The sequence below is a fragment of the Myotis myotis genome, unplaced genomic scaffold, assembly GCF_014108235.1.
Source record: "Myotis myotis isolate mMyoMyo1 unplaced genomic scaffold, mMyoMyo1.p scaffold_m19_p_12, whole genome shotgun sequence".
NCBI classification, from domain to species: domain Eukaryota; kingdom Metazoa; phylum Chordata; class Mammalia; order Chiroptera; family Vespertilionidae; genus Myotis; species Myotis myotis.
This window is the reverse complement of record NW_023416316.1, coordinates 37,192,945-37,205,909: the sequence shown is the minus strand read 5'-3', so window position 1 is coordinate 37,205,909 and position 12,965 is coordinate 37,192,945. Positions and strand designations below refer to the sequence as shown.

At 45.4% G+C, this 12,965-nt stretch overlaps 1 protein-coding gene across 2 annotated transcripts in view; it reads left to right on the top strand.

Moving 5' to 3' along the window:
* Positions 1-12,965, top strand: part of PCSK5 (proprotein convertase subtilisin/kexin type 5) — a 417,746-nt gene that overhangs the window by 390,843 nt on the left and 13,938 nt on the right. For both annotated transcript variants that reach the window (XM_036330796.1, XM_036330795.1), the window contains 2 exons: positions 612-789; positions 7,407-7,624. In XM_036330796.1, coding sequence (XP_036186689.1) covers positions 612-789; positions 7,407-7,624 — 396 coding nt within the window. The remainder of the gene's footprint in view (positions 1-611; positions 790-7,406; positions 7,625-12,965) is intronic.

The following is a 12,965-nucleotide window of genomic DNA, read 5'->3' as shown; positions in this document are numbered from 1 at the left end:
TAATTTAATTTTTAAATACATGGGCAAAGCAGAGTCTCACTGCCAACAGAACTTGGTGTCATGATGAAAATGCTTTATATCTGTGCTCATGCAACTGAGGAACTGAAGTTTTAATTTTATTTCATTTTAAATTCATTTAAATTTCAAGAGCAATAGTGTGTGGACAACACAGCAGAACAAAAGATAAAATCTGATATACAGGCGAGAACACATTCAAGGCTAGAAATAGAAAATTGAGATTGTGGGAAGACATCATCACACTTTCTGCTTTCTTCAATGGAGCCCTGACTCACTCCTGCCTTAAATGGGCTCCCTCTCTTGGGAGACCCCCTCCATCCTCTAGCTCATTTTTACAGGCTGGTTTCTATCATGCCCAACATGGCCAGTCCACTCTGACCTCTGTTTTCTCTCCACTCCTAATGACATTATAGCTGAATCTATTTCTTGGATATTCATCTTAGCTCCCAAGGATAGCCATCAGCCCACAGGGATACTGTCTCATTCCTCGTGCATCCCCCTCCACCATGTACACAGCGGAGAGCAGGCAGAGGAGGTTTGGGAGATATGTGCCATACTTAATACCAAGACTGACTCTTTTCCTCCCTTGGCAGACATGACCTGTGTGCAGGACTGCCCTGAGGGCTACTACACTGATGAAGACGGCCACCGTTGTAACCCCTGCCACAGCTCTTGTAGGACATGTGAAGGGCGACACAGCACACAGTGCCTCTCCTGCCCACCAGGCTGGTTCCAGCTGGGAAAGGAGTGCCTGCCCCAGTGCAGGGAAGGGTAAGTTGTTCGACCCACTTTTCCCTCATTTAATCCCATAAGCAATCCAGATCTCACTATTAGCAAACCCATTTTGCAGACGGGGAAGCTAAGTCTCAGAACACGTATATATTGGTAAACAGATTGAAGTCTCACTGCCAGTAAAGGACAAAGATGAGAGAGTACAACCCAGGCCTAACAGTGCCCAAAGGATTTCTGCCAGTTCAGAGTAATGAAAAGGGAAACAGAAGAGGCAAGTGACCCAGCAAGAGAACACAAAGGGTCAGATTGTGAAATCAGACTCGCATGCCAAACTTCACTAACAATTCAAAGGCTGTAAAGCGATCACAAGAAAGAGGTGACGCATTCTTCCCTTAGAGAAATTCAAGACCATGAACGTAGGTTCTTTCTCTTCTGCATTTGGATTTGTTCTATCACATTTAATATGTGATGTCTAAGCAATGTATGTGTAATGTTGCTTTCACAAAAGGAACAATTTTCAGTTAAATATCTCCATTTAATTCTCCGCTAATTCTCTAACCTGCCATGCCCCCCTTAAACTCTCAAGTTACATGTTTAATTGCCATAAGCAACCTAAACACATGGATATATCCTTTTAAAAGCATTTCAACGATAAGAACTCTATTCTTTTTCTTTTTTTTTAACAAAAGGCCTTCTGACAAGCATTTTTGGAAAAGGATTTGACTAGGTCATCGTTTTTTTACCCTTAGGCATCTCCGCTGAAGAGAAAGATTGATTGCAGGCCTGTTGCTAACTCTTCCTTCCCTAACCTAGAGCACAGAGAGTTTCCAGACTCAGATTGAAAAGCTGTAACCTTAACCTTTCCCCAAATGCTTTTGCCCAAATTGGCACATCTCTTCAGTTCTATAGCAATCAGTGTTTGTATGACTCATTTTAGTGCTATACACTGCCTTGTGTTTTGATTTACCTCATTCATTTGCTCTTTCATTCAACACATGCTTAATGAAGAATACCTTATATGTATAAGGTGAGTAAGACAAAGATTTTGACCTTCAAGAACTTATTCTTCTTACCTATCTCTTCCCCAAAAAATGACAAGCTCTTGGAAGAAAAACACCTCTTCTTTTTCACACGTTACTACAACCATCAGCACAGAGGCACACACATTGCAGCCCTCAAAACACACCAGCCACACTGGATCAGTGCAGAATGGGCTCTGCCAGACGAGAGAGGGGCTGGACCTGCCTACCTTGGCCCTTCCCCTTCATCCTAATAAGTGCCTGAAAAAAATCTGTACCCCATATAAAGAGTCTCCATCTTCCTCAAATCAAGTCATAAATATTCTTATTCACAAAAAGGGGGTATAATTCGGTCATCTGAATAGATTGCAGACCGTGGATTTAAGAAGACAATTGTTTCATCGTGTGTGAAGTGGTCCATTGAGAGACAGGCATGGGTTGCCATAAATGTCTTTAATGGAGAATAAATAGGGTATTCATGAGGTATAAGTGAAGATATTTAACTGAAATTGTTCCTCTTGTAAAATTAATGACCCACATGCATTGCATAAACTTCATATGTTAAATCTGTTTGCCATGGAAAGGCAGGTATGTAATTCTCTGCACCCTATGTGTGTAATTCTCAACACACACAATTATTTTAGTGTTTGGCCTCAGAGCAGGATCTTGAAGGTCCAAGTTACCATTTGTACTTATGCACAAGATCCTCCTCAAAGCTACAGGCTCAAGAGATTCCACAAACACCTTATGCAAAAGAGTCATAAAAGTAAGCATTGGCACTCTACTCTAAATGTGATCCACTAAACTCTCCACTGTCTTTCTTTTAGCGTTACCCTTTAGTTATTTTTTCCCAGAGTTCCTACTGATTCTTTTCATCTTCATAACATTAGTGAAGAATGTCTGTAGGCTGCTTTAGAGTTTACATAGCATCTCCACTCACTCTGTCTCTTTACATTAGGATTTGATTCAGCAACTATTGTATGAGGTTGATACTATTCTCTCCATTTCACAGGTGAGGAAAGCAAGTCTCAGAAAGGTTAAATGACTTACTCAAAGTCACACAGCTACTAGTAGATGGTGGAGTAAAAACTAAAAATCAGATCTTCTGGCTTCATTCCTGTGTAGTCCTTCCATTCTGTATGGATTTTCACTTTTTCCTATTGCTTTCTCTTTTGAATCTTTTTTTTTTTTAATATATTTTTATTGATTAAGATATTACATATGTGTCCTTGTCCCCACGTTACCCTCTACCCCCCCACCCCCCGCTCATGCCCTCCCCCCCTTCCCCCCCGTTGTCCGTGTCCATTGGTTAGGCCTATATGCCTGCATGTAAGTCCTTTGGTTGATCTTTCCCCCTTACCCCCCCCCCCCCCAACCCTCCCTCCAAAGCCCGACAGTCCAATCAATGCCTCTCCGTCTCTGGATCAGTCCTTGTTCATCAGTTTATGTTGTTCATTATATTCCACAAATGAGTGAGATCATGTGGTATTTATCCGCTCTCCAGTTCCATCCATGCTGTGGCAAATGGTAAGAGTTCCTTTTTCTTCTTCCTCTTCTTAAAGAATACCTTTCAGCATTTCATATAATGCTGGTTTGGTGGTGATGAACTCCTTTAGCTTTTTCTTATCCGTGAAGCTCTTTCTCTGACCTTCTATTCTGAATGATAGCTTTGCTGGATGAAGTAATCTTGGTTGCAGGTTCATGCTATTCATCACTTTGAATATTTCTTGCCACTCCCTTCTGGCCTGCATGGTTTCTGTTGAGAAATCAGCTGACAGTCGTATGGGTACTCCCTTGTAGGTAACTGACTGTCTTTCTCTTGCTGCTTTTAAGATTCTCTCTTTGTCTTTTGCTCTTGGCATTTTAATTATGATGTGTCTTGGTGTGGTCCTCTTTGGATTCCTTTTGTTTGGGGTTCTCTGCGCTTCCTGGACTTGGAAGTCTATTTCTTTCACCAGGTGGGGGAAGTTTTCTGTCATTATTTCTTCAAATAGGTTTTCAATATCTTGCCCTCTCTCTTCTTCTGGTACCCCTATAATTCTGATGTTGGTACGCTTGAAGTTGTCCCAGAGGCTCCTTACACTATCTTCATATTTTTGGAATCTCTTTTCTTTTTTCTTTTTCAGTTGGGTATTTTTTGTTTCTTTGTATTTCAAATCTTTGACTTGATTTTTGGGATCCTCTTGTCTGCTGTTGGATCTCCGTAGATTATTCTTTATTTCAGTCAGTGTATGCTTAATTTCTAGTTGGTCCTTTTTCATGTCCTCCATGGTCTCACTATACTTATTGAGGGACTCATTAAATTTATCGGCGGTTTCCATAAAATTCTTGAAAAACCTTATAAACGTGGCCTTGAATTCTATATCCAGTCGTTTGCTTTCCTCCATTTCTGCCATTTGTGACCTGTTTCTTTGTCTCCGCATTTTGGCTGCTTCCCTGTGTTGATAGAGTGGCTTTGTGTGCTAGGTGTCCTGTAGGGCCCAGTGGCTCAGCCTCCCCAGTTACCTGAGGTGGACACTCTTGGTGCACCCCCTCGTGGGCTTTGTGCACAGTCTTGTTGTAGCTATGCCTTGGTTGTTGTAGGATCACTGGGAGGAATTGACCTCCAGGGCAATTGGCAGCGAGAATCAGCTGTGTCTGCAGTGGGAGAACTTCTGTGCTGGAGACACCCTTCTGGGGCAAGACTTGCTTCAGTGGGGCTTTGGTGCTCACTGAGACTGCACCCTGAGTGTGTCCCTTATGGATCTGAGGAGTTGTGATCTGGATGGTCCCCCTCTGACCACTGGGTACAGTGGCTCTTGGATCTAAGGAGGTGCTAATTTAGCCTCTGCCTGAGGTTACACAGCAGGAACTCTGAAGAGAACTGCAGATTCCCCTTCTTTTTTTTTTTTTTTTTTTTTTGGAGTTTGGAAGTGCCCTGATGATGCTCAGCTGTGTAGCAATGCAAGCCGCTGTGGGTCCTTGGGCCTTCTCTTGGAAGCTCTGGGTCTATCTGGCCCGGCTGCGGTTAGGTAATTACAGGTTGCAAATGGCCGGGGCATTCATATGCAAAAGCCTCTGCCGAAGCCTGGGCGGGGCGGGGTCTCAAGGAATCAAAGGGCGGAGGAAGCAGCTATGGCGGAGCCTCAGCCCCACCCTAAGGAGTTGGGAGTCCCAGTGTCCCGGCAATGGCTGCAAGCACCTCTGAGGGAAAGCCGCTCTCAAGCTCGCCTGCTGCCAGACAGTCCAGTTTCTCCCCGTATGAGTCCTGGGTCCCCAGAGACTTCCCGGAACCGGATTTCAGAGCCGTAGGGAGCTTGTGTCTCCCTCCGGATTCAAAGACAGCCGCGTCCTCAGGTGCCAGACCCTTTCCGCGCGAGCCCCCGTACCTCTGCACTCCACCTCCGCAGCTCCTCCCGCTCGCAGTGTGCTTTTCTTTCCTTCTAGTTGTAGAATTTACACTCAGCCAGCCCTCCTGTAGTTCTGGATGGTGTCCACCTTGTGTTTTTGATGCATTTATCGATTGTTGTGGGAAGCAGCAATTTCCCGGTGTTTATCTATGCCGCCATCTTAGTTTCTCATCTCTTTTGAATCTTATGTGATCTTTATCAACAATTCAGTTCATGGTTGATGTTTTCTTTTGTTAACCTCTCATCCTCTTGTCTCTCAAATACCTCACACTTTCACTGAATGACTCACTGTAATTGTTCTTCAGTAACTATTCTCCACCTAACTGTACAAGGTGAAACAATATTTGATTTGCCACAAGCGGGGCCACTGAGATACAAGTATACTCACTCAGGTCAGTGATGGACGGCTAGGTAGAGCCAGACTCAGCAGTATCTAGCCATGGCGTTAGTTTTCAACAAGTCTGTAGCACTGAAATAAACTGAAAAAAACAAAAAACAAAAAAACTACGCCCTAACCAGTTTGGCTCAGTGGCTAGAGTGTCGGCCTGCAGACTCAAGGGTCCCAGGTTCAATTCCGGTCAACGGCATATACCTTGGTTGCGGGCACATACCCAGTAGGGAGTGTGCAGGAGGCAGCTGATCGATGTTCCTCTCTCATCAATGTTTCTCTCTCTATCCTTCTCCCGTCCTCTCTGTAAAAAATCAATAAAATATATTTTTTAAAAAAACTAATGGACCCAATAGCATTGTGTCAGAGAAACCAAGGTTTGAACCTTTGGGGTTCTACAATAGCTTCAGGTGCATACGCCCAGAGATGCCGAAATGACTCAATGACCTCAAGAAATTCATCTTTGACAGTGATTCCTTTTATCTTATACCTTATGTGAATTTTTTAAAATTTACCTTCAAAGAATGCACTTTTTATAGTGTTACTTAACAAATAAGTTAAAATAACATTGTCCTACTTAACTAGCTATATGATCTTAAGCTAACTGTCTAAATTCTGAGCCTCAGTTTTTACATATGTAAAATAGAAATGATTAACTATGAAATTCATAATTATCACTAATATATATTAATTACTTATAATGTGTCAGGCACTGTTTTAACAAGTTTCTCAGTAATAACTTGTTTAATTTTAGGTACTAACATTAGCCCCATATTACAGACCTGAGATACAGAGATGTTGTGTGACTTGCCGAAGGGCAACCAGCTCCAGGGTGGTTTGGCTGGGCTTTGACCCCATGTAAAATTGTTCCAAAGGGCAAGCTCCTAACTGCCACACTCTAGTGTTTCATTTTTAGGTTCAATAAAGTGAAATATTAAGTTTATGACATCCCTAGTGTACTATCAGGTATACAATAAAAAAGTAATGAACAGTGATTATTGTTCCATTTGGTGTCTAAAAATCTTTTAAATAGAGGTTACATGTATTATTATGAAATCATCAACATCACTTATGCCACTTCCTATTTCAAGATGTTTTTTATATTGAGAAAATAGAAGAACCATTCAGAGGTACATTTAAAATGTCTTCCATTCTCTGATCCCATTCAACACAACTTAAAGCTCAAATTTTCAAGTACACAGGGATATATAGAAGGCAAAGGTAGTAAATAATTACTGTGGTACTACTATCTTCTTCTATCTATATAAAAGGGTAATATGCAAAGTGCCCTCTCGGAAGTTCAACCAGGAGAACGGGAGTTCAATCACTCGCTATGGCATGCGCTGACAACCAGGGGGCAGCGCAGAACATGGCAGACGACCCCAGTGGTGGCCACAGGGCGCTGAGGGAGTGAGAGAAGGAGGAGGCGGGGAGGCGGGGAACCTGATCAGCCCTGATCACTGGCCAGGCCTAGGGACCCTACCTGTGCACAACTTTCATGCACTGGGCCTCTAGTATGTAATAAGAACTAAGTCCTTTTATATGTGTTATCTAACAATTCTCACAAATAGCAGGGGAGAGGCTGTAATGCCTAATTTACAGATAAGAAAACTGAGAATCATTAGATTTATTATCATAGTCAGTAATAATTCTAATGAGAAAAGGTAATTCACCCAGTTTATAAATTAAGCTTGTGTGGCTAACCATGATTTCCCAAAGCTTAGAATATGGTCTTTGCAGGAACATTTGGGAACTTGTTCCCCAGCACATGTCGTCAGTTTGGCTCAAATAAACTCATAGAAGTTCTCAAAAGAAAAAAGAAAAAAAGAATTTAGTCTTTGCTTCCCTCCTTGGTTGCAGATATTATGCAGCAAACTCCACTGGACGGTGTGAGAGGTGCAACAAGAGCTGCAAGGCCTGCAGGGGCCCAAGGCCCACCGACTGCCTGTCTTGCGATACATTTTTCTTTCTGCTCCACTCCAAGGGCGAGTGTCGTCGCACCTGCCCAGATCATTACTATGCAGACCAAAAGACACAGACCTGTGAGAGATGCCATCCGACTTGCCATGAATGCAAAGGTAAGCGTGTATCTATCCTTTTGCACGTGTGAATGGAAAAATACAAAGTTTCCCTTCCTGCTTAGCCCCTCTTGTTTCCCCGCCACCTTTGGTTGGTCCTTTTGCTTAACAACCTCATAACCAGTCCTCCAGCATCAGCACCCTCTGTATTCTCTCAGCTTCTGCACCTGCCCTCTGACCTGGGCTACTCCTGTACCACACAGCTGCCTCTTCAGATTCTCCCATCCTTCAAGACCCAGATACAGGTATTGTCTCCTCCAGGAAGTGTTTTACACCTACTTTGTCTTCCTTCTCTGCCTTTTGATCTTGGAATCTCCCCAGTGAAAGTTACTTTCATTACTTCAACAACTACTTAAGAAATCTGCCTCAAACTCTCCCAAGCTCCATTCCGAGTTTCCAGAGACCTACTTATCTGTCCCAGAGATCCTTAAAATCAACATGTCCCAGAGCAAACACAGCCTGGGTTTCCTCTGATATTTACTCTTTCCGTTAATGGACCCACTGTGCTCTCCCCCCGCCCCAGGTCATCCTGTACAATAGTACCGGAGTGACCTTTCTAAAATCCCTATCCGCTCACTTTCCTCCATAGCTTGACAGAGAAATGTGATCATCATGCATCCATGATAACTCTCTGGATAAAAAAAGGGCCACATCGTAAAGCTAACTAGCTCAGGGGAGTCCTGCATGGAGGGCCTTAAAAAAAACTCAAGAGAATTGCCCTAACTGGCTTGGCTTAGTGGATAGAGTGTTGGCCTGCGGACTGAAGGGTCCCAGGTTCAATTCCGGTCAAGGGCATGTACCTTGGTTGCAAGCACATCCCCAGTAGGAGGTGTGCAGGAGGCAACTGATCGATGTTTCTCTCTCATCGATATTTCTAACTCTCTATCCCTCTCCCTTCCTCTCTGTAAAAAAATCAATAAAAATATATATATTAAAAACAAAAAACTCAGAGACCTAAAGTAACCACATACGATGATTTGAACATAAAAATGTCTAACTAAAAGGGAGTCATAAAGGGTAGTCATGTCCTAGGCCAGTATCTTCCTTGACAAAGGTCAGTCTTTACCTTAAGTGAGCCTGCCTATTGTCTTTTTGCATCTAAGATAGCATAACTTTGAAATGTCAGAGTACTCCTTTTCCAGACCCTTCAAGGCACAACTGCCTGCATCAGAGCACAAGACCACAGATCCCTGACTATTATCTTGTTCCTGAATATCACTTCTATGTGCTGTAAATGTTAAGTATTAATTATCCTGTACCCACCAATGTAAAGAAGTATGTGTTTCTCTATTTTGCCTTTTTATCAATCCCAGAGATTTCCCCACTTTGCTTTCTCCCATCCCCTTAACTATCACCAATGGATTTCACGTAACCCTCCTAATGTCTCCTCCTTTCATCCTAAAGTACAAAATAAGCAGCAAAACCGCTATTCTCCAGAGCATTTTTCCAACCTATTGAGGTTTTACATCCCAGCAACCATCATCAGTTTTGGCTCAAGTAAACTCATAAAAATTCTCTACAGATTTGGACATTTCTTAGGTCCCTACCTCCTACAATATTTCAATTGACAGCTGGTAGGATACATTCCTGTCATCTTTTTCTTTATGTTTGCTATTCTTAGCCCTTCTTCTATATAAATTTTATAATTAGCATTTCCTCTAAAAAGCCTTCCCTAACCACCTCCACTCTGTGTTCCTTTAGTCCTCTGCGTTCATTCATTTCTTTATTTATTCAACAAATATTTGTCCAGCACTATGGCCCAGACAATGTCATCTGCACCCTCTATATCAGTGGTTCTCAACCTTGGCTGCACATTAGAATCACCTGGGAATCTTTTTAATATCCTGATTTCTGGGCCTTATCCTCCGGAAATTCTGTTTCTTTGTTACTAATGTTGTGGCCCCACCCCATAACAAAGAAACAGAATTTCCAGAGGTTGGGGCCCAGAAATCAGGATTTTAAAAAGATTCCCAGGTGATTCTAATGTGCAGCCAAGGTTGAGAACCACTGCTCTATATTCAACAACTACGTAAGAAGACAACTATGAACAAGACAAGGTCCCTGAAGCGCAGAGGACATATTTTGTAACAGTTTACTTATTCTTTGTCCCTCACTGTAAACTGAGGTCCGAAAAGGCACAAATTAATGTCTTACCTTTGTAGCTCTAGCACTGAGCACTGTCACATGGGCAGGCGGAGGCGGTGGGTTGCATCAGCTCCTCAGCAGACGGTGGCAGCTCCAGGAAGGGCAGCCATACCTGCTGGGGTCCTTGGGGACATCAGTGAGCTCCAGCCAGTGCAGCAGCCTGCGACCCCCGCAGAGCCCCACTGTGGCAGCAGCTACCATAGTCCTTGACCCGTCTCGGACAGTGGAGTTCCGCCCTATGTATGGCCTCCACCTCACGCCCATCACAAAGGCGACCATCAGCATGGCCCTTCCGCAGCTGAAGCAGCAGGACGGCCATTTCCAGATGGGAGGTTGCATTGTAGAAAATGCAAGCCTGAGCCCACGGGCCACCACCACCAGGCGCCCGCCCTCCGGGTTTCCAAGGGCACCTGGCCTGCATGCGCTTCAAGGGCGGGGTGGAGAGCAAGAGTCTGGTCCAGTCACTCCTGGCCTGCTCCCACGGCAAGGCTGTCCTCAAGGTGCTCGCCACCAAGTTCAAAATCGATGTCCCCACCAGCCACGCCTGGGGCTCCTTCTTCCACGATGCAGCCGGGAGAAGGGCCTACACGACTTCCCAGGAGGGACTGCCCTGAAGGAGTCAGGCTCAGAGAAGCCCAGCAAGGTGGTCAGGGTGTTGGCGAAGTGTGGGGAGATGCGCAACGTGGACACCCCCATGCTGGACCCCCAACCGCGAGATGACAGACCAGATGCTTCCAGGTGCACGTCCTGTACGGCTCCGGGTGCTGCGAGTGCATCAGCTTCACAACTGACAGCGCCTGCGGAGGGAGCTCACGTGGGAGGCCAGAGGTTGGCGCAGGGAGCTCACGTGGGAGGCCAGGGCATGGCGCAGGGAGCTCACGTGGGAGGCCAGGGCATGGCGCAGGGAGCTCACGTGGGAGGCCAGGGCGTGGCGCACAGAGCTCGCGTGGGAGGCCAGGGCGTGGCGCATGGAGCTCACGTGGGAGGCCAGGGCGTGGAGTGGCGTGGCCTGGCCGCGATGGCCTGGCTTCTTTTCTCTGACCAAACCCCTGGGTGGTGCGTCAATTAAGTAAAACCGCAACCCAGACGGCAGAAATTTCAGCAGCTGGAACAGCAAAGAGAACAAAAGCTCTGAGACAAAGAGGCAGAGGGCAGGGGAAAGGAAACAGCTAGAATCAGAGAAAGAAAAAGAGGAGCTTTGCAAGAGGAAACAAAAACAGAGGGACCGTGAACTCCATCGGGTCAGAAAAGGCTCAAGAAGCTACAGTCGGCCCTGACCAGTTTGGCTCAGTGGATAGAGCATCGGCCTGTGGACTGAAGGGTCTAGGGTTCGATTCTGGTCAAGGGCATGTACCTTGGTTGTGGGCACATCCCCAGTGGGGAGTGTGCAGGAGGCAACTGATGGATGTTTCTCTCTCATGGATGTTTCTAACTCTCTATCCCTCTCCCTTCCTCTCTGTAAAAAATCAATAAAATATATTAAAAAAAAAAAAAAAAAAAAAAGAAGCTGCAGTCGGAAGAGCAGGAAAAACTACAAGAAACGATGAAACTACAACAGTGCGAGGAAACCGCAGTCCCGCCCTGACTGAGGGGCTGCTTAGAGGTCGAGGTGCCTGAGGGTCAGTCTTGGTCTTCAGCTCGGAGCCGCTTTCCTCTGCTCTGGGCCAGGATCCCTGCATTTCTCTGCAACCCCGGGCCAGAGTCACAGCCCCCACTTTGCTCTGGTGGTTGCAGCCTAGGCTGAAAGAAATGTGTTAAAACCGAGAAGGGGGGAAAATGGAGAGAGTGACTCTCCCACACACTAACCTGGGAATGGTCATGTGCTACTCAGACGAGTCCCAGAATGTCTTCTGTGTCTCTCACAGCATGATGTTTCGGCAGTTCCCAAGAGAAATATAATGCAAGCCATACATATAACTTTACATCTAGGAGTCACATTAAAAAAAACCTGGTAAAATTAATTTCATATATTTCCTTTAATATACCCCAAATAGTATTTTAATATACAGTCAACATAAAATTGATTGAGATATTTCACATTCCCCTTTTTTTTTCTAAGTCTTTGACATCTGCTGGGGTCCAGCCAATTAGGACTGAGTGAGATGGACTGGACACGCCCTGGAGCCCTCCCACGTCCCTCCCCGGCCCCAATCATGCACCTCTGGGTGCCTTGGCCTGACCTGTGCCCTCTCACAATCCCGGACACCTCAGGGGATATCGGAGAGCTGGTTTCGGCCCCATCCCACAGGCCCGGCTGAGGGACCCCAATGGTGCACGAATTCGTGCACTGGGCCTCTAGCCTGTATAATAAAAGCCTAAGCGACCATTACGGTGGAACGACCAGAACGATCAGTCGCTATGATGCGCACTGACCACCAGGGGGCAGACACTCAATGCAGGAGCTGCCCCCTGGTGGTCAGTGTGCTCCCACAGGGGGAGCGCCGCTCAGCCAGAAGCCGGGCTCACAGCTGGGGAGCGCAGCTGCCACAGTGGGAGCCTCTCCTGACTCTGTGGCATTAGGCGCAGTGGGACAGGATGTGCGCAAGCAGTGCCTAGCCCTGATTCGGGTTTCTCCCTGGCCGCCTGCCACTTGGCACACTGCTACATCCCCCGAGGGGGGGTCCCAGACTGCAAGAGAGTGCAGGCCAGGCTGAGGGACCAACCCTGCCCCGGTGAATGGATTTTGTGCACCGGGCCTCTAGTATGATATTATAATGGTGAAACATTTGTCCAAGTTCATAGAATGTACAATGCCAAGAGTGAACCCTATCAGAAACTATAGGATTTGGGTGTACAAAATTTGAGGACAGGTTTTCTCTTGAGCTGTATACTGATTGAAAAAAGTATGAATTCCTTTCTTCTTAAAATATTAGTCATCAGCCTAGCCTGCATGGCTCAGTGGTTGAGCATTGCCCTATAAACCAAGAGGTCAGGGTTCAATTCCTGGTCAGGGCACATGCCCGGGTTACGGCTCAGTCCCCAGTGTTGGGCATGCAGGAGGCAGCCCATCAATGACTCTCTCTCATCATTGATGTTTCTATCTCTCTCTTCCTCTCCATTCATCTCTGAAATCAATAAAAATATATTAAAAAAATACACATTAGTCATCATACTAAGAACTGAGGATGTATGAAAAATAAAAGGAAAATTGTAACTTGCCAACTAGATTGTATTTTATTCACATTTGACTGCCTAC